The following is a 20,874-nucleotide window of genomic DNA, read 5'->3' as shown; positions in this document are numbered from 1 at the left end:
ATTAAAAATAAAAAAAATATATTATGGTCCTGGCATAAGGACAGGCAAGTGGACCAATGGAATAGAACAGAGAGCCTAGAAACAAACCCTCATATGTCTGGTCAGTTTATTTTCAAAATGGGTGCTAGAACTGTTCAGTAAAGAAAAAGCCCATCTTGTCAACAAATGCTACTGGGAAAATTGAATATCCAACATGGAAAAGGATGGATAAGGATGGATCCAGACCTTATACCCTGTATAAAAAAATTAACTCAAAATTGATCAAAGACCTAAACTTAAGAGTTAAAGCTATAAAATTGGGGGCGCCTGGGTGGCTCGGTGGGTTAAGCTGCTGCCTTCGGCTCAGGTCATGATCTCAGGGTCCTGGGATCGAGTCCCACATCTGGGACTATATAAATAAATAATTTATTTATTTAATAAATAAATTAAAAAAAACTATAAAATTGTTAGAAAAAAGCATAAGGGAAAATCTTCATCACCCTGGATTTGACATTGGTTTCTTCTATGACACCAAAAGCACAGGTAACAAAAGAAAAAAATAAATTATACTTCATTATAATTAAGAACTTCTTTTTAAAGATTTTATTTATTCATTTGACAGACAGAGATCACAAATAGGCAGAGAGGCAGGCAGAGAGGGGGGAAGCAGGCTCCCTGCTGAGCAGAGAGACCGAAGTGGGGCTTGATCCCAGGACCCTGAGATCATGACCTGAGCTGAAGGCAGAGGCTTAACCCACTGAGCCACCCAGGTACCCCTTATAATTAAGAACTTTTATGTATCAGAGTCAAAAGACAACCTATTCAATAGGAGAAAATCAAGTTTGCAAATCAAGTATCTGTTAAGGGATTAATATTTAGAATATATAATGTACTTCAAAAACTTGACAACTAAAAAAACCTAATTCAAAAATAGGCAAAGAATTTCGATAGAAATTTCTTCAAAGAAGATATACAAGTGGCCAATAAGCCCATGATAAGATGCTCAATATCATTAGTCATTAGAGACAAATAAAAAACCACAGTGAGATACCTCCTCATACCTACTAGCATGGTATTATGGTTTCTCCTTAAAATGTTGAAGTCTTAACCCCCAGTGTGATTATACTTGGAGATAGTACAGGGAGACCCATTAAAGGTAAAGTTAAATGAAGTCATAGAAGTGGCCCCTAATTTATTAGGACTGGTGTCTTTTTAAGAAGAGGAAGAAACACGAGAGATCTCTTTCTATATATACACAGAGGAAAAGCCATGTGAAGACACATAGAGAAAGTGGCTGGCTGTAAGCAAGAAAGAGAAGCCTCACAAGAAACCAATGCTGCTGCCACTTTAATGTTGGACTTTGTAGGAGTGCTGACAATAGTGACTCCATCTTTTGCTTTTTATCTTGTTCTTGTCTGCACAGTGACCTTCCACAGGGCCACATGTTCCAGGCCTGTTGGAGGTTAATGTGTTCTCTAGCTGGAATGAGGGAAGGTGTACAGATTGTACCACTTCAGATGAATAGTAGAGATCCCTCTGGCACACATATAGTGCTACTTTAGATAACTGCCCTTCAACCTCCCCACAATGATCCCCCTGCCCTATAATTTCTATAGATTAAGTTCTAGACGTTGTGGAAAATAGCTGCTATAGTGCTAAGATCATCTGTCCACCCGATCCTCCTGTCAGTAAGTTGCCCTAAATAAAAAGCTAAACAGTTTGGAGTTGCTTGGTTTGTTTTTTGGTCTCAAGGTACCTTTTCAGTCCAGAGGATGTTTTATTGCCCCTCTTCCACCTTCTAATAGACTTCTGACCCCCAGAATTGTGAGACCATAAAGTTCTGTTGTTTAAGCCATCCAGCCTGTGGTATCTTGTTATGGCAGCCTGAGTTATCTAATATGTATAATTTTTTAAAATGCTGAAAATATGGGGCATTTGGGAGGCTTGGTTGGTTAAGCACCCAACTCTTTATTTCAGCTCAGGTCTTGATCCTCAGGGTCATGAGTTTAGGCCCCATGGGCATACTTAAATAAATACATATGTTTACACCTGAAAATAAATGTTTGTGAAGATGTGGAGAAATTGGAACTCTTGAACATTGTTTGTGAAGATATTAACTGCCACAGCCACTGCAAAACAGTTCGTCATTTTCTCAAAAGGTTAAAACATATAATTACCATATGTTCCAGCTATTGCTCTCCTGAGGGTTATATCCAAAAGAATTGAAAACAGGGAGTTGAACAAACATTTTTAAGTCCATGTTTATACAAATATTATTCATAACAGCCAAAAGATGTAAACAACACATGTCCTTTAGCAGATTACTGCATAAACACAATATGGTATATACATATAATGGAATATTATTCAACCATATAAAAGAATGAAGGTTTAACTTATTGCAACAAAAACATAGATAGACCTTGAAAACATGCTTAGTGAAATAAGTCAGACTCAGGGTGAGTAGAGTATCTTCTCACTTGTATGTGAGGTATGCTGAATAATCAAATTAAAAGAGAGAAAGTAGAATAGAAGATATTGGGAGCTGAAGGTAGGAAGAAGGGCTAATTTTGTTTAATAGAGTTTTTGTTAGGGATGATATAGAAGTTTTAGGTAGAGGTGGTTGTGGTTATATAACATTGAGAATATTTAATGCTGATGAATAGTAAGCATGTTTAAGAATGATTAAAATTACCCTCCCCAAGGAGGGTATGTGCTTTTGGGTAAATTGGAAGGGGAGATGAACCATGAGAGACTATGGACTCTGAAAAACAATCTGAGGGGTTTGAAGTGGCGGGGGGGTGGGAGGTTGGGGTACCAGGTGGTGGGTAATATAGAGGGCACAGCTTGCATGGAGCACTGGGTGTGGTGAAAAAATAATGAATACTGTTTTTCTGAAAATAAATAAATTGGGAAAAAAAAAGAATGATTAAAATTAAATGTTGTGTATATTTTACCATACACGCAGACATGCATATACAAACTCCTAAAAAAAATCACCACTGATTTCATTAGAAAAGTCTAAATATTAGTGGAAACTATCAGGCTCCTGGTGACAAATACAAGGTTTCAAAAATCTAACATTTGCTTTAAAGCTCAGTTTTCCATGACATTACAGATTCATTTTGTTCATTTTCCAGGAAATATCTGACACAAAATGAAGTCTGAATAACCATAATTTGTTTGTTTTCTAGTTAGAAATGGTGTTCCATGAAAAAATCAATTAGGTCAGCTCACAACTTTATCACACAAGTGCTTTGACTTAAGACAACTGTCTCAGTTTGAGCTGCTCTAACACATATGGCATGGACTGGGTAGCTTAAGTTTATTTCTCACAGTTTCAGGATGAAGGTGCCAACAGATCTGGTATTGGTGAGGGCCTGCTTTGCAGATGGCTATCTTCTTGTATCCTCACATGGCAAGTAGCAGAAAGAAAGGAAGCAAGCTATCTTGTGTTTCTTTTTATAAGGGCACGTACTCCACTCAATAGAACTCTACCCTCATGACTTAATTACCTCCTAATACCTTCATATTAGGAGCTAGGAATTCAAGACACATTCAGTCCATAAAAATAGCCATTATACTTTGATAATGCTGCAAAGGTGCTTTATGCTTTCATCCCTTTAAAAAAAAAGATTTTATTTCTCTTTTTAGAGAGTGGACAGTGGTGGGGGATGGGGGAGAGCAGAAGGAGAGGGACAAACAGACTCTGAGCTGAGAATAGAGCCTGACTTGGGGCTCGATCCCAGGACCCTGAGGCTATAACCCAAGCTGAAACCAGGAGTTGGGACACTTAACCAATTAGCCACCTAGGTGCCCCCCATTTTTTTCTAATTGTGATTTAAAACTACATAAAAATTTACTATTTTAATCATTTTTAAGTGTACAGATCAGGAATGTTAAGTATCTTCACATTGTTGTGAAACATTTCCAGAACGGTCTATAAAACTAAAGCTTTTGTTCCATTTTGTCACATGCAGTAAGACAGGTACTCAAGGCTTGAGATTTCACATAGTTAATTTTTTTTTGCTCCATCAAGGAATCTTAAGTTGAAACTGGCATCAGTGAATAATACAATCACTAGTATGTAAAGTTTGTGCCACTGCCTCAATTTTCATCAGTGGTTTTCTACACCATTGCTTTAGTAACTATTCAGTACAAATGTGAACACAGTGAAAAGGGCAAATAATACCTTAGTGTTATTGTGAAAAATGGTCTTGTGTAACAAACTTTCTGAAGAGTTCCTGGGAACCCCTTCAAGCATCCACAGACAACACATTGAAAACCACTGATTTAGATCACAGTTTTAGGAAGATCACTTTGAAGCAAAAACAAAAAACAAAACACAGGAAGATCACTTTGGTGGTAGGATAGAGGAGGGAGATTGGAAAAATTAGGAGACCAGTTAGTTTGAGTGAAAGAGGAAGGAAGACTGAATTTGAATAATGGAATGCAGACAAAAAGGAAAAGACCAATTCCAGAGATATTTCAGAAATGAAATTGATGTACAGAATTGCAAGTATGTCTCTGGACTCATGAAATTGTTATCTTTGTACCAGATATTATTTCTCATTTTCATTTATCCAACTTACTTCATTTACTTAATTATTCATGAAAATTAAAAATTTCTCCCCTACATAAGAAATTAATAATAGATCTGGAAGAGGAGTAAGCTAGCTATTCAGGTATCTGCTTCTACTTACTGCTTTAATTTGAGAATTTATAACCATGTTCTTTATCATCTTCTGAATATACCTGTTAAATATGCTATTTAAACATAAATAGCAATTAGATTTTTATGTCATTAGTTTAGTGTTAGGGACTAATGTCTTTTCACTGTTCAGATGCAATTAACGAACAAATAGCACAAATTGTTTAAACACTTGGTTTAAACACTTGGTTCTTGATATTTCAGTTTGAAGGCTTTTTTCCCCCCTCCTCAAACAGCAGTTCAAATGCTTCACCTTCAGAAGGTGCACCACTAGTAGGAAGTTATGGATGTACTCCTCAATCATTCCCAAAGTTCCAGCACCCTTCTCATGAACTTTTGAAGGAAAATGGCTTTACCCAACAAGTGTACCACAAGTATCGTCGAAGATGTCTAAGTGGTAAGATGCTTGTCCTTTATGTAGCTATGTTTAAAACTAAAATATATTTTTAAATGTGACATTTAATATCAGGTTAAGATATTCTTTTATTTTGTTTTAATTACCTTAAGTAAGTATTCATGTGTTTTGTAGCTTAACTCATTAAGAAATAAAGTTTAGCATATTTTTATTAGTATTGACGAATGCTTAGATTTGAGCAATGAGTCAGGAAATGGATTAATATCTGTCCCTTATTTAGAAGAAACCCAAATACATTTTGGAGATTAATGTGTTTTAACGTTCCTTGTTTTAGGTTATGTAAAATGTCTGCTGTTTTGACTTTAATAAGTTTCTTTAACAAAAAAATGTTTTATTATTTTAACTTTTTCCAGAGAGAAAACGCTTGGGAATTGGCCAGTCCCAAGAAATGAATACCCTCTTTCGTTTCTGGTCCTTTTTCCTCAGAGATCACTTCAATAAAAAAATGTATGAGGAATTTAGACAACTTGCTTGGGAAGATGCTAAAGAAAATTACAGGTCAAATATTTTCTCACATTTTTACAGTTAAAGGGAGTTTTCAAAAAAAGGACACAAAAGCTAGTACTGAAGTAGCCCTGTTTGAACTATGAATGTAGCACAACATAACTAAAGAGAGGGCAATATTAGTTTCCTATTGCTGCATTGCAGATTATCCCAAAACTCAGAAGATTAAACAACAAGTATTTATTAGTTTACAGTTCCTAAGGGTCAAGACCTTAAGAACAGCTTAGCTGGGTGGTTCTGACTTAGATGTCTCATTTGCAGTTAAGGTGTTAGACCAGGATGCCGTCTCTGAAGACTTGACTCAGGCTGGAGGAGTCAAGCTTATTCACATGGCTGTTGGCAGGAAGTTTTAGTTCTTCACCACATAGGCCTCTCTCTCAGTGGGCATCGTGACTTCATCCAGAGCAAATAGTCTAAGAAAGATTTAGAACTTCCAAGATGGAAGCCTTGGTGTCTTGTATAACCTATGCTTGAAAGTGACATACTATCACTTCTGCCATGTTATATTGTTCACACAGACCCTGGTACCATGTCTAGTAGGAGGAGACTACCCAAGGTTGTGAATATCTGGAGGTAGGATCATTTGGAGCCATCTTAGGGGCTGGCACAAAGGCCAAATGAAATTTGAAAGAGCCACTGGAGACTTCCCTTGCATATGCATATACACCCCAAATTGATAAATACTTAGAGCCAAACTAGTTGTGAAGATGACTTGAGCCAAGAAAAAATAAGGCCTCTTATGATATGACTAGACTCATCTATCAAATCTCACTTTTTCCTGCTAGTGCTCTAGTTCTCTAGGCAACAGTGGTACAGAATGTGTTCTCTGAATGACCCAAACTCTAGTCTCTAGATGTCTATATATATTCTCTTCTTCCTCCCTCTGCTTTGCTATCTCATTCTTTTCATCCAGGTTAGACCTTGTTTCTTTGAGAAATGTTCAGAATAAGTTTTGAGAGTGTTTATACCAGACTAAAAGGGTGAAAAGAAACATGAAGTAGGCTCTTGTACACTATTCCTGGAAAATGGTAGGAGGAAGAAGAGATGGAAAGAGGAAAAAAGGATTTTACACTCACTGTTTACGCAAATTTAGCATTCTTCACGTTCTACTTATAAGTCTTAAATAAGAATATATTGTCAATCAGTTATTGTAATCTTTCAGAGGAATACAAGATGCTGCAAATAAATTTTTCTGGAATAAATTACATTTGCCCTGACATACATAAAAATAAAGACTATTTAGTTTTCTCCCAGAATCTTTATCTTGATCAGGAATGACAGATACATAGTATGTTTACCTCTGTTTCTCTCTTCTGTTATTACTGACATCCCTATTCAAACCCAGCACTGTTTAATGTTATTCTTGAATTCAGATCTACAGTCTTATCAAACTTTTGATAGCTACTGCCAGTTTACCTGAATTGGCAAAGGGGCAAAATTTGCTATTTCTGATTTTGATGTTCTCATTGAAACAGTGATGTGCTACCCGTTAATGGGTTGCAAAGTCAGTTTACTGGTTTGAAAAATATCAGACTGCACTGAACATAGTAAGGCTAAATTTTTTCACAATTTATACATACATGCAAATTTAAGAATTGTTGCAAAACTTATCTATGTTTTTAAGTGCACACATTATATGTGTGAGTGTTGTGTTAACTTAGTCACCAGATAAAATATTTTTCTTAATATTGGATATAGGAAAGTTTGAAAGTCATTGTTATAATTATAAAATAATTTTTATTTAATTTTTAAATATAAAATATTTATATTTTTTATAAATAAAAGATTTTATTTATTTATTTATCAGAGAGAGAGCACAAGCAGGGAGGATGGCAGGCAGAGCAGGCAGAGGGAGAAGCAGGCTCCCCGCTGAGCAAGGAGCCTGATTTGGGACTGATCCCAGGACCCTGGGATCATGACCTGAGCCAAAGCAGTTGCTTAACCGACTGAGTAACCCAGGCACCCCGTTCACTGTTATAATTAATCTCAGGATATTTTGCTCTTTTTGCAAATACTTTGTTTGGTCTTCAGGACTTTCTAATAACTCTTCTGATATGCCTGTGACCATCCAAGGCTAGGTTGGGAGTTCTTCTGTGTTCCTATAGTTGTCCATGTATTTTTCTAGTAGCTTTTTAACACATCATTTTGGGTCTGTTTCTGCAATGTTCGTGACTAGCCTGGATTAGCTCTTCTGTAGGAAGTATAATATAGTGGTTAAGTGTCTGAAGGCTTTGAAATCAGACCTAAATTTGAATCCCAGCCTATTAATTACTGTGAGCTTGACAAGTTATTATTCCCAGTGAGATTTAGGTTCTTTATCTATAAAGTAGGGGAAATTATGGTAGATACACTCAGAGGGTTATTGTGAAGATTAAGCAAAACAGAACATGTAAAGGTCTTAACATATGATACACAGTAAGTGCTTAATAAATTTTACTGTTATTAGAAAGATCAATACTTAATCTATCCATTGACTAAATTTAGCAGTAAGATGATTTCAATAAGGCATGTGCCAGCTCTGGTCTAAGTGCTTTACAAACATTATGTCATCTATTCTTAAAAAGTAGGATATTGTTATCCCCATTTTTAGGGATATAATTACAGGCCTAGAATGCAAATGTAGCTCTTTCTGCTTCTCAACCTTTATGTTTTCCATCTAAGCTGTCTCATAATGAGGAGTAAATGAGTAAATAACAACCAAGAGGCTGGCCATTTGCCCCTGCTCTTCACTCCAGCAGTTATGCTGCATAGTTGGGCTGTTATTAATGTCATAGTTTTGGTCTTTGGAATTGGTTAAAATAAGATTAATAAAAATAAATAATAAAGATTAATAAAAATAAAAAATAAGACTCAAAATCCAAATATTGTAATAGTCTATTGGCCTTTACCAAGATAAACTAATGTTTAACAAATATCAATATAATTTCCCATAAAAGAGGTATCAAGGAAGATTTGTCATTTCTGAGATGGTGGTTCTTTAGTCCTTAGTCCTTAGCCTTCAGTCATACAAGCTCAAAGAAGAGCATCACTTAAGGCTACCAAAGCAAAGAGCTCAGGTCAGTGGGTGGGTGTACAATTGGTAGTCCTACATTTCTCTTGGTGGCTTGCCAAGAAACTTATTTATTCTGGACAGACTATCACTTTCCATCTTGAAAATAAGCTAGTAGTTACAAAAGACACACACACACACACACACATACACACACCCCTTATTGTGAATAAAAGCTAGGCAAAATTATGTTACCGGTAATGAAGAAATTGTAGTCTTTATTCCACTAAGGTACTTAGAACAACTTAAGGATCCTAACTGAGGGATCTTTTAATTGTGACATGTTTTAGTGGAATAAGCTAGACTTGGTCCTTTTACTGTTATCTTGCTGACTTTGTTCATTCTTATGGGTTCTACTCATCACCATTAATTAAAGGTTGAGCCCATGTAGTTTGCTTAACACAGTCCAAAATTTGTCTTGGGTTCTTTAGGTAGTTATAGAAGAATACAAGGAAATTTGTTTTCTGATTTTTGTAGTGATTACAATTATTTTAGCAGAATATCTTTTATGAAATGTACTTTATAACTAAAGCAGGGAAGATCTGGTAGGAGCCATTTAATTATCTTTGTCACTTATAGTTGAATGGATCAATTAACATAAGGTCTAGGGCTCAAGAGTATAGTCTTCTCTCTCTTTAGTAAAGATTATGTTCAGAAGGATTTAACACCATGCATTATAACCTTGATTTGGAAAAAATCTAAAGCATTCCCAATGTCTCTAAATCTTTTGACCATGTCTCCAGAAATATCAAGGAGAGATCCTCTGTCTGTCCAAAGCCACACGATAGTTGTCCACGGGCTGCTTCATTTTGCAGGTTCCCAGTATATGTCCATGAGGTGCTATGGCTGAGTGAACAAAAATACCAAAACCATATATGGATTACTAAATAACCACTTCAGCTAAAAAAAAACTGCATACTAAAAATTATACAACTTTAAGCCTTTATTTTTTTGCTTGGGCAATTTTTGTCATGTTTGCTTCTATCTCATAGATGTTTACATTGTCATGGCAAAATTTTTATTATAAACCTTTTATTTCCTTTCCACAGGTATGGATTAGAGTGTCTGTTCAGATTTTATAGTTATGGACTGGAAAAAAAATTCAGACAAGAAATTTTTAAGGATTTCCAAGAAGAAACCAAAAAAGACTACGAATCTGGTAAAACAACAAAACAAAAAACTGCAATAATCTTATTTTATTTGCAAATTGTAAACCTGAGTCAATAAAAAGGGAAGGCGTTCATAACTATTTTCTTCAGAGTAGGACATTTAAGAGCTTCAGGCCACTATTACGGTTCTTGAAGGTTATGGGGTAAAGTATAATAAGAAGGTCATTCCTATGAGGTGTTGGAAAATCACTACGCCCAAGTGTTTCCTTTATGGAGTAGTATTTTACCATTCTTCTCTTGACAAACATGAAGATAATACTCACTGATGTTCCATTACATGAAAATTCTTTGTAATATCAGCACATATACTTGGAAAGATGGACTAGCACGGTGGGTAACAGTGCAAATTTTGGGCTAGATTCATACGTAGATCTGAATCCCATTTTCACCACCTGATAGCTGTGTGACTTTGGTTAAGTTACTTAACTTTGTTAGCCTTATTTTACTCATCAGTAATATACATAAGAGCACCTATATTACAGGTTTTTATATGGTTCAAAATAGTTTAATACATAAAAACCACTTAAATAATACCTGTTGTATAACAAATGCTTACTAAATGTTAGCTGCCATTATTATTACAATGTCTTATTCTCAAGATCTAGATAAAGTATATGCTGGAAGATAAATGGTTAGTTGCTGATGGGGTCATGTTTAATATGAATCGTTTTTTAAATTCTATATAATTAATTGTGTATATTTTTTTGTTATTAGGTCAGCTATATGGATTGGAAAAGTTTTGGGCTTATCTAAAATATTCTCAATCTAAGACACAGTCTATTGACCCAAAACTTCAGGAATACCTCTGTAGCTTTAAGAGGTTAGAAGACTTCCGCGTTGATGTAAGTTTTTTTTTTTTTTTAAGATTTTTATTTCTTTATTTGACAGCGAGATCACAAGTAGGCAGAGAGGCAGGCAGAGAGAGGGGGAAAGCAGACTCCTCGCTCAGAGAGAGCCCGATGTGGGGGCTCCATCCTAGGACCCGGAGATCATGACCTGAGCCAAAGTCAGAGGCTTAACCCACTGAGCTGCCCAGGCGTCCCATAAGTTTTAAGTCCTTACTTCTGTAGTCTTTTTATTACCTTCATGTTTTGAGCTATCAGTGACTTCTTAACTTTGGTTTTACAATTTTTATTTTTTTAACTTTTTATTTTGAAATGGTCATTTTCTAGTTTTGAAATCAAACTTTAAAACAGGTGTAAATATAGTACAGAGAACTCCCATATACTCTGTTTATCCAGATTTCCCAAATGTTAACATCTTAGGTAACATCTTAAGTAAGCACAGCACAATTGTCAGTTCCCTTTAATTTTGATATGCCCCTGTAATTAAACATTTTATAGATTTAGTAACTTTTATATGGATATGTTACTAATTTCTCACTAGCAGTTTGGAAATTTTTCACTTTCTTTATAATTTTATTCTATACTTTTCATAATATATGCTGATATAACATGGATTTAAGTTTCCCCACATAATAAAATTAAGACAAGAATGTTACATACATATATAAAGACAGAAGAGAAAGCCTTAAACATTTGATATCAAGAGGAAAAGGAAAGCATTAAAAAATGAGAAGAAAATAAGATAAAGGAAAAGGAGGAAAAAGAAATAAGAATCAAAAGAACAGAGGAGAGAGAGGTGAAAGGCATTCTAGGTCCATCTCTGCTTATATTGTAATATGTTTGTTTTATATTTTGTGTAAATAGGTTTCATGGCCCAGGGACGAAATTAATAGAAGTGCCTGTCTCTGGAATTAAGGTGTATCTAGAGTGGCCTAGCCAGTTCTGTCACAAAGACATCCTTGCTCTGTGATAGTGACTTTTGCCCTATCTGAACAGAAACTAAGAATTCAGGCTTCTGCTTTTAAATATAATGGAAAATTGGAGAAGGAGGTTATGGTCTTAACTTGTCTCCAAAGGAAAATATTAGGCTGGTGGTGTATAGTTCTGGGCTCCCAAATCTTTGTAACTGGAAAGGTCTTAAATGCTGATGTTTTTTAAATGCAGAATAACTTTTTATTGCCTAACCCCCCCTTACAGTCTGAGGGGATTTGGGAGCTTAATGGATATTAATGTTTGAAAATGTTTAAAATTAGTACCATCAATAATGCTGTCCGGTTTCCTTATCCTAGAAATCCTGGATAAACCTTCAGACTCACTGAAGATTATTTGATTTGGTATCTCTTTTCTCCCCCTGCTGCTTTCTTTCATCTGTTAAACATTATCATTCAAACAAGCCTAGCATAGGAGTTTAGGGTTGGAAGGGACTAGAGTTATAAATGCTTTGCAGTTGACAGAAGTTGAAAAAAGAAGGAAAATAGCCTCTTTGAAACATTTTCTTGGAGGCAGGGAATCAAGCCTTATATGTATGCCCTGCAATGTAGGTCAAGTCCTAAAACATACGAAAGTCTTAATAAATATATGTTGAGTGAAAGAATGAACAAATACTGGTAGATTGAGTTATATAAGGAGGAAATTTAAATTGAATACCTTAAATTGCTGTAAAGTTTTTGTTATTCTAATAAAATCTACTGAAATGCCAACATAGTTTCCTTTTTTGTTGAAAAAGTCTGACCTTAGATCAGGAAGGAGGAAAAACGGTAAAATTTTCACTAAACTCTCTTTCATAATTTGCAGCCCCCTATTAGTGAGGAATTTGGAAGAAAAAGACATTCATCTACTTCTGGTGAGGACAGTAGTCGTCATAGACTTCCATCTAATTCCTCTACAAAGCCACCAAGTGCTGCTAAGCCTACATCTGTTAATCAGCTTCAGGTCCCAATAAGCTGTTCCAGAAGGAATACTTCACAGGAGTCCAGTGACAATTCACACCAGAACAGTGCTGCCTCAGTCTCAACAGATGGTGAAATGCCTGAGAAATAGACTCTTATGAAAGTTGTTTGCCCTTGAAATCAACATTTGCATCAGCATTTATTTGGGAAAAATCTTCTGATGTTTAATTGTGATAATCACAAAAAAGAAAAAGGAAGAAAGTGGTAGCATTTTTTTTTTCTAACAAGATAAATTCTAAAAACATTTTCCCTGATGTCATGAGCAAGGATAGTTTTGGTGACCTTTTATAGAGATCCTCTAGTAATGTATTTTGGTCTCAGTATTTCTTTTTCAAAGTAATTGTTTACAAGGACAGCATTCCTTAAATATATACAAAAAAATACAAGGAATGCCTAAGGTTTCAGCTCATACTTCTTAAAGAAGATACAGTATGTTGTATTCATCTCTTCTATAGAGCTTTCCTAAAGAATCCAATTACCCTGCTATCAATTCATATTTGAACTTATCAAAAACAAAGGAAGATTACGTATATATTTTTTGAATTCAAAAAAAGAATATAAAGTGATACATTTGCTTTTCTTTTTGACATATAGTTTAAGGAAACCTTTTTTTTTTTTTAACCAAAATACAATTATACTGCAGTTATATTGAAGTATAAAATATGTGCATTTTGGGTGCTGGGTTTTCCTTTTTTTTTTTTTTCCTGTAGTCATACCTCATAATTTCCATAGTTAATGCTGTGTTGGTGTGGAGTGTTCTGAACTGGCATCAGCTGGTTACCTATTAGAAGAGATTTACTTTTTGTGACTCTATAATAAACCAGAACAAGCAATTGAAAACTTATTTGGGATTGTTTGGAATATTGTTCTAAATCAATTAAATCTTGTCCTGCTTTGAAAACATCTGCTGTTTGTACATCTACAGGTCAGTATGTCACAGGCAGTCAGATTATCTTCAATTTAAAAGAAGTACTTAGTTTTTCCTTTTTGTTTCTTTTAGTTTTGTTTTATGCTCATGTTTTCGAGAGTTATAGCAAATTGATTTCTAATTTTTATTGCTCTTGCAACTGATGTAAATGATAGTTTCAGTTTTTGTGGGAATTAAAAAAAAATAAAGCACTTATTCTAAGTTATTGGAATTGATTTTTAATTATTTTGTTTAGAATATAATTAAAAAGCTTTAATATTCAAATTCTGCTAGTAGAGGACCATTGTATTTTGTGAATAGAGTTTCAGCTATAAACTTATACATTTTTATTTACCACGTATATTTTCTTGGCAGAGCAGCTAGTTCAATAAAACTAAATTATTATTTTCTTTTTGATGTCTTTTTCTTATAGAATGACAACATTGAGATACATATAATCTTTGGATAAATGGGCTATTCATCAGGAACTAAGAGATTTTCAGTAGTTATTACCCATGCATAAATGATAATTTTGTATTTAATTTTTGGGGGTCATTTGTTGTGTTAATTTTAAGAAACAGTCAAACTTGAATATTCAGAAAATAAATTTTACTTAGAGATGTTGGAAAGGGAGCAAAACAACTAAAGGATTAGAATAATAAATTTCTAAATGTTTTCTTAAGTAGATATGTAGTTCTTGCTTTTCACTGAGAAATTTCCAGATCATACTTACTAGCTTTAAGGGGGTCTCTTGAAAAGATCGAAAAAATTTTCTCGGTATCCTTTTTGTATTGAACCCATACATCTGAAACCTGTATTTAAGATTATTTCTACTCACCTAAATATCCAAATGTAAATTTGATTGGAAAATTGTATATTTTATATGAAAATATAGTAATCAAGAGTTTTATGATGTGTACTTAGAAATTTTATCATTATTTTGATTATAAATAAAAGTGATACATGTAATTGGGAAATTTAGAAAAGCACAAAGAAGAAAATAAAGTACCTTTTCAAAAAAGAAAAAAAAAACCCATCAGTATCATGTTATACGCATAGTGTTATAACTTGATTTTCCACATATTAGAGGTGAGCACTTATTGATGTCATTATTTCTACACCATGACTTTAACAAGTCACATAAAATTCCAACATATACTTCATGTTATATCATAGTTTATGTTTATTTAATCTCCTGTTGAATGTTAATGTGGTGAGGTTTGAGCTGTTATAAACGACAATTTAATCACATCCCTATAGATAAATCTTTGTGTATATATCAAATTGGAGTTGCAGGGAAGTTCACATTTATGAAAGACTTACCTTAGTATAGTAATGGTTTTTGTCATAAAAGGGAAAAATCTGCCTTGGATTTCTTTCAGTTATCAAAAACCTGTACTAAGGTAGGCCTTTTGTAAAAGAAAAGTGGTACAATGAGAACTTGAGGAAAGTGGAAAGGATACTTCTCTTTACATGATTTCAGCTTATTAAAGCTTTCCTAAGAACACACTACTTTCAGATAACAGGAGAAACCTGTAATACGAGGATAAATTCTCAGGAGCTGAAATTCCAGGTAAACATGTATTCCCATTTAACACACTCTAGAATGGTTGCACAGTTTATATTTCACCAACAGAATCTGCTTTCCTATATCCTCACCAACACTGGTTATTATAACTCTTTCTCTTTGATAGACTGAGAAACAAAAAATATTATTTTAATGAGGTTACTAGTGAGTGATAATTTTATTATTTATAAACTACATTATTTGTAGATGGCTTAGTCATATCCTTTATCTTCCTTTTGTGACTATCTTTTTCTGATTGATTTATAGGGCTCTTTTACTTATCAAGAACATAAACCTTTCGCTTTTTAATTTTGTTTCTGTATGTTTTACAAAGTATGTATATTTTTTTGGTAAATTAAAAAAAAGATTTACTCCTGAAATTTTAAGTGTAAAAGTTCAAGCAAATAAAAGCATTGTTATTCAATGAAAATAAAAACATTATTGACTATAAATCTAAATAGCCCTACCCAAAATTTTTGTAAGTGCCTAGAGACCTTAGATCCTTCCTTATGATTTTGCAGTTTTCAATTTTATAAGGAAAAAAAGCAGCATTAATATTATTTAAATCCAAACTACTTACTTTTTAAGAAATAGGTGAGGCCATATTTAGAATTCTTTAGTTTTAAAATAGATTTTTTTGTTTTAAACTTGTTTTGCCAGCTTGGGAAAGCTGGCCGTCTCTCCACTCTGACAGACTCTCCTTGACTTCCTATTCTTGCCACTGTACTAAGTGATGTTACCATTTTCTTTTTAATGCTTTAATCTTGTCTTTCAATTATTTTTTTAGTTCTTATGAAATTGCTTATTTTTATTTTATTCTTGCACAAGACTGATCCAATAGTGTGTAATACCTAATTGTATCACCACTAGATGGCAGAATGGAATAAGTCAAATCTGTAGTCTTTTGACAGAGTGTGTGTGTGTGTGTGTGTGTGTGTGTGTGTGTGTGTGTTGAACTCTCACTCCATCTTGCGGTGACATATAATTAAATCATTTACTCTTGCATTCCTAATAGTCATATGTGTCTCAACAACTCATGATTACCTCGTTAGGCAATGCCAAACTGTTCTTAGTTATTAGTAAATATAGTAACAGCATTAAGATTTGTGTGTGGTTAAAGATAAAAATACTATTGCTTTGGGTTTGTTTGTTTGTTTTTTGGTCCTTTTAAGGTTTGACATACTTAATTAGCATTATTTGTGATTAAATCTCTATTTGTAAACAAGAAAATTGTAAGATAAGTCTGTTTAAATGTCTGGCTAACCTAAGCTGTACAGTTAAATCACACAAGTCAATGGATTCTGCCTGAAACATGAGAAACTTATAATTAGATGTTACTCTTATAATTAGAGCAAATTGTTATCACACAGTTAGTTGAATGGCAAAGCAAGAATTTGAATTCCAAGTAGTTTTGAGTTCTAGACCCCAAGCTCTTCATCTTACCCATAGCGTTCTTTAACAACAGTCTGAAATATTGAAATGTATGGACACTGACTCTAAAAGTCAACTGCAATAATTCTTAACTATTAAAAAAGCAAGATTAGATTCTTCTGGTTAAGACTGTAAGCTTTTTGTATCATGGATATTCTCTGTAGTAATGGATGGTCTAGTAGAATAAATATACACATTGAGTGCGATATGGTAAATCCTCTTTTGGAGGAACATTATGATTATGGAACAATATAATTTATGCATTTAAATGTTTTCCCAGAATGGGGTATGGTAAATAAAAACTAAGCTGAACATTTTATCTAGAACATGATTATAAATTTTGTATTACCTTGAGATTATTATTGTCAACTAACAATACTATAGTATTCATAAATAATGGCATATTAGTACCAAAAAAGCTTGAAGGAAATATGCCACACAATTAACAGGAAGCACCTCTGGCTTTTTACTTTACCAGTTTTCTGAATTGTGTACAATGTGTCTTTTTTTAAACTTGACCAATTAATATATGATTTGGTTAACAGAATGGTTTCTACCAGTATATTGTACATATTTGCTCAGTAAAAAAGCAGGATGTGCTCTTTTTGTTTTAATTTTGGTTTCTTCCAGGTAGTATTCAAGCTCTACAAAATTGAATACCTTTCTCAGAGTGGTTTTTAAAAAAGATTTAAAATTGATTTCTCTAATAATATGCTTGAGTTACTGATAGACCCTCCCACTTTATAAGAAAAGGCCTTACCAATCCCAAACATCAGTGAAATCTTTAATGATTCATTGAACTCTCATAAATTCAAGATTTGCTGAATTTATCTTTAAAAGTATTTGTTAAGAGAAAGGCTTTGTTTATTTTGCTTGGTGATCAGTTTGTTAATGAAAGAACATGTTTTTATCAAGTCATACAAAATCTAATTACTGTCCTCATCTTATTTCATCTGATAAAAAGTTTAAAATTTCCTATTTTTTTTAAAGATTCTATTTATTTGACAAAGAGACAGTGAGAGAGGGAACACAAGCAAGGGGAGTGGGAGAGAGAGAAGCCGGCTCTCCACTGAGCAGAGCAGGGAGCCCAACACAGGGCTCCATCCCAGGACCCCGGTATCATGACCTGAGCTGAAGGCAAACGCTTAACGACTGAGTCACCCAGGCACCTCTACAAGAAATATTTTAAAGATAGCTGCCAGAGAAATTTGTTCTTAGCAGATGAAAACATTCTCTTTCATTAGGTTTCTTTAAAAAGGTGGATCACAATTCTTCTCAAGACAATTATTTCCAATAAACTGTGTGGCAGAGATGTCAAGTTGTTTACAACCCATTTCTCCTTTCCCTGGTGCAAGCCCATCTTCCTGATGTTTCTGGTTTGCCAATAAAACTGGTTCTGGGTTTTGGAAGGTAGAGGAAGTGAGGGGCACCAATTCTAAAGTTGCCTACATGAGATCGCCATGCTCATTTTTTCCTTTTTGGGCAATGGGAAGAACCCCAAGAGGGGAGGAGCCTATGTATCTGTTTCACCACCTAATCCCTTTGGGGACTCTGTATTATCAAGCAGTGGTCTTCTGTATTAAGTCATCAAGAATTTGAAGTTTATTGCAGTATCTTGTATTACCTTAACTAATAACACAAAATTTACTACCTATGTTTAATAATTACCAAATTGTGTATCTATATGTTGTCTTCATCAATTATGTATATTTGTAATCCAGAGGAAAAAAATTTTATCAATTAAAACTACTTAAGTCAGAAGAAAGTAAATGAAATTTTAAAATATATACATATTTTTGTTATAGATATATATCTGGTGATAAATAAGCCATGGGTGTTATATGTAAGTGATGAATCACTAAATTCTACACCTGAAACCACTTTTACCATATATGTTAACTAACTAGGATTTAAATAAAAACTTGAAATAAAAATAAAGACTTTCAAACATTAACATATATGATGATAAAAATACGGAGGAAATGGAATGGAAATACAAGCTCAAGGAGAAAAGAGGAAGGTATACCTTTTCTAAATGTTAAGAGCTTGCTCATACATTTTATTTTATTTAGAGAGAGAGAGAGAGAGAGAGAGAGAGCAAGCGAGCATGAGTGGGGGGGTCAGAGGGCAGGTTGCACACTGAGAACAGAGCCCAACTTGGGGCTTGAGTTCATGACCCTGAGATTGAGTCCCATATGGGATTCCGCACTCAGCAAGGAATCTGCTTGATGATTCTCTCTCTCTTTCTCAAATATATAAATCTTTTAAAAAACGGATATAAATATAGTATTTGGGTTTCACTGGATTCACTTAAAAGGTGATATTTGTAATTATAAATTCAGTATTTATAATATGCTGGAAATTATGACCTTTGCAACTATTAAAATGAAAAAATTAAATGTTTTGAAAATTTTTTTCAAGCAAAAAATTTTTTTTCAAGGTTTTTCAACCAAAAATGTTTGAACATTGATGAGAGGTAGGCAAGTACAGACTTCAGACTTAAGTAGGTCTGCATTCAAACTCTGGTTCTGCTTATCACTGGGCATGTTATGTTGATCTATGGGCCCTTATTCTACTTCCAATATTTAAATGAAAATGCCTGTAAATTACTCTCTAGTACTAACCTGCTCTTACTATTAAAAATCTTAAGTATTTCTAGGAGGTAAAAAAATTAGCCACTCAGGTGAAAATTAATTCATCAAATCCTTTATTTCTGAGAGTGAATGAAAAATTAGGTGCAGAGGAGAATGAAATTTATTTGGGAGAGAAGGGATAATTTGGAGACATAAGCATGAATCAAAATAAGAAACTCTGCTAGTGTGATGAAAGGGTACTGGAAGGGCCTTTATTTGGGAAGACACTAGGAAGGATAGCAAGGCTATAACTAAAGGAAAAATGTAAAAGGAAGCATAAATTTGCTTTAACTTATGTTGGTTTTAATCTACCATGCAATTAAAATAGCTCTCAAATTTTAAAATTGCTCTAAAGATTGCTTTGAAGTTGGTATAATTATTTTATATGGACCATATACAACATGTATTTTATGAATCTCTTCCCTTGTGTTCCATGTCACCTCTATTTTAAGTAGCTCCAGAGTGGTATCAAAGAGTTAAGTAGGTCAACTGCCACCTGTGTTTGTTTCCTTTACAATTCTTTTAAATCTCTGAGAGAATTCAAGACATTAAATACGGCAACTTCTAATATCTGATTATAGTTGGTACCTTAGTAGTAAGATAGCAGATAAATGCTAGCGGCTGTGGCTAGAACAGAAGCTGGGAAGGGATAGCAAAGGTCATGCCTGGTAAATAAGGTAAATAGTGACCTTTGTTACTTTGCACATGTTTGCAAAGATGTACCTACTAGTCACTAAAGCATGATTTTTAATAGCATAAAGTTAAAAATGAATGTCCAACAATAAGGGAGTTGATTGTTATATAGTGCGGCCATATAATGGGATACAATTGGGTAGTACAACTCAGCATTTGATAAAGAATAATGGGATATTCCTTAAGGAATAATCTACAAGACAGATGAAATGAAAAAAAGCAAGGCTCACAGCACCACCATTTGATTAAAAAATAATACGCATATCTGCTTGAATACAAATTGAGTAACCCTGGAAGGATAAGTAAGAAAGTGTTTAATAAAGGTTGCCTATGGGGAGGAGAACTGGGTAGCTGGAGGGTTAGAGAGGAGGAAGACTTTTTACCCTATTGTATTCCTTTCCAATTTTGTGCTATATGTATGTTACTAAAAAGAAAAATTTAAGTTTCTAAGCTTCATGTAGCTAAGAAATTAAGATTTATTACTATTGACTCATTGTGACATCCCCTTTATGTTTTTCTGTAAAGACAAATAGTACTAGAAACTGTATCTATATATCTAGATCTATATCTGTACCTGTACATCTATTCTATCTGTGTCTTCCAGACTTTGGGATGTTGGGGTTTTAAGCAGGAGGCAAATTATGCTCCTTCTCCTGCAGTCCTCCAAACCAACTCAGATACACCCCGGAGTGAGAAAAAAGGAGCAAAATATCTATTTACCATCAATAATGCTGGGTTTGACACCTGGGTTTAATACCCTTTTGCTCAGAAAATTAAACATGCCCATCCATAGACAGCTGGACAAATGGAGGCCTCTCCTCAGAGGAAAGTAGCTCAGCATTTAGAAGAGGACAAGGAGATGAAAAGGGAAAACTGGTCAGTTCTAGGGAGTTTGGCTGGGTAGGAGGAAGGGCGAGGGAAGCTGAGCAGGGTAGCTCAGTTCCTTTGCCTGTCTCACCACTTACTCCCCCTGGGGGAGTGGAGAGCAAAGAGGAGGGAGGAAACTACTTTTCCCAGGATAC

At 34.2% G+C, this 20,874-nt stretch overlaps 1 protein-coding gene across 6 annotated transcripts in view; it reads left to right on the top strand.

Moving 5' to 3' along the window:
• LARP1B (La ribonucleoprotein 1B) overlaps positions 1 to 13,750 on the top strand; it is a 136,287-nt gene extending 122,537 nt beyond the window's left edge. For 4 of the 6 annotated variants that reach the window (XM_044223997.1, XM_044223996.1, XM_044223995.1 and 1 more), the window contains 5 exons: positions 4,927 to 5,087; positions 5,459 to 5,603; positions 9,708 to 9,817; positions 10,542 to 10,669; positions 12,467 to 13,750. In XM_044223997.1, the coding sequence (XP_044079932.1) occupies positions 4,927 to 5,087; positions 5,459 to 5,603; positions 9,708 to 9,817; positions 10,542 to 10,669; positions 12,467 to 12,712 (790 nt within the window). In that variant the 3' untranslated portion in view covers positions 12,713 to 13,750. Of the gene's footprint in view, positions 1 to 4,894; positions 5,088 to 5,458; positions 5,604 to 9,707; positions 9,818 to 10,541; positions 10,670 to 12,466 lie in introns of those variants that run through there. The other 2 variants (XM_044223999.1, XM_044223998.1) reach the window with 2 other exon arrangements.
• Positions 13,751 to 20,874: the final 7,124 nt, after the last annotated feature.

Source organism: Neovison vison, chromosome 11, assembly GCF_020171115.1.
Source record: "Neovison vison isolate M4711 chromosome 11, ASM_NN_V1, whole genome shotgun sequence".
Taxonomy (NCBI): domain Eukaryota; kingdom Metazoa; phylum Chordata; class Mammalia; order Carnivora; family Mustelidae; genus Neogale; species Neogale vison.
The sequence above is the reverse complement of the archived record's forward strand: the minus strand, read 5'-3'. Positions and strand labels throughout refer to the sequence as shown.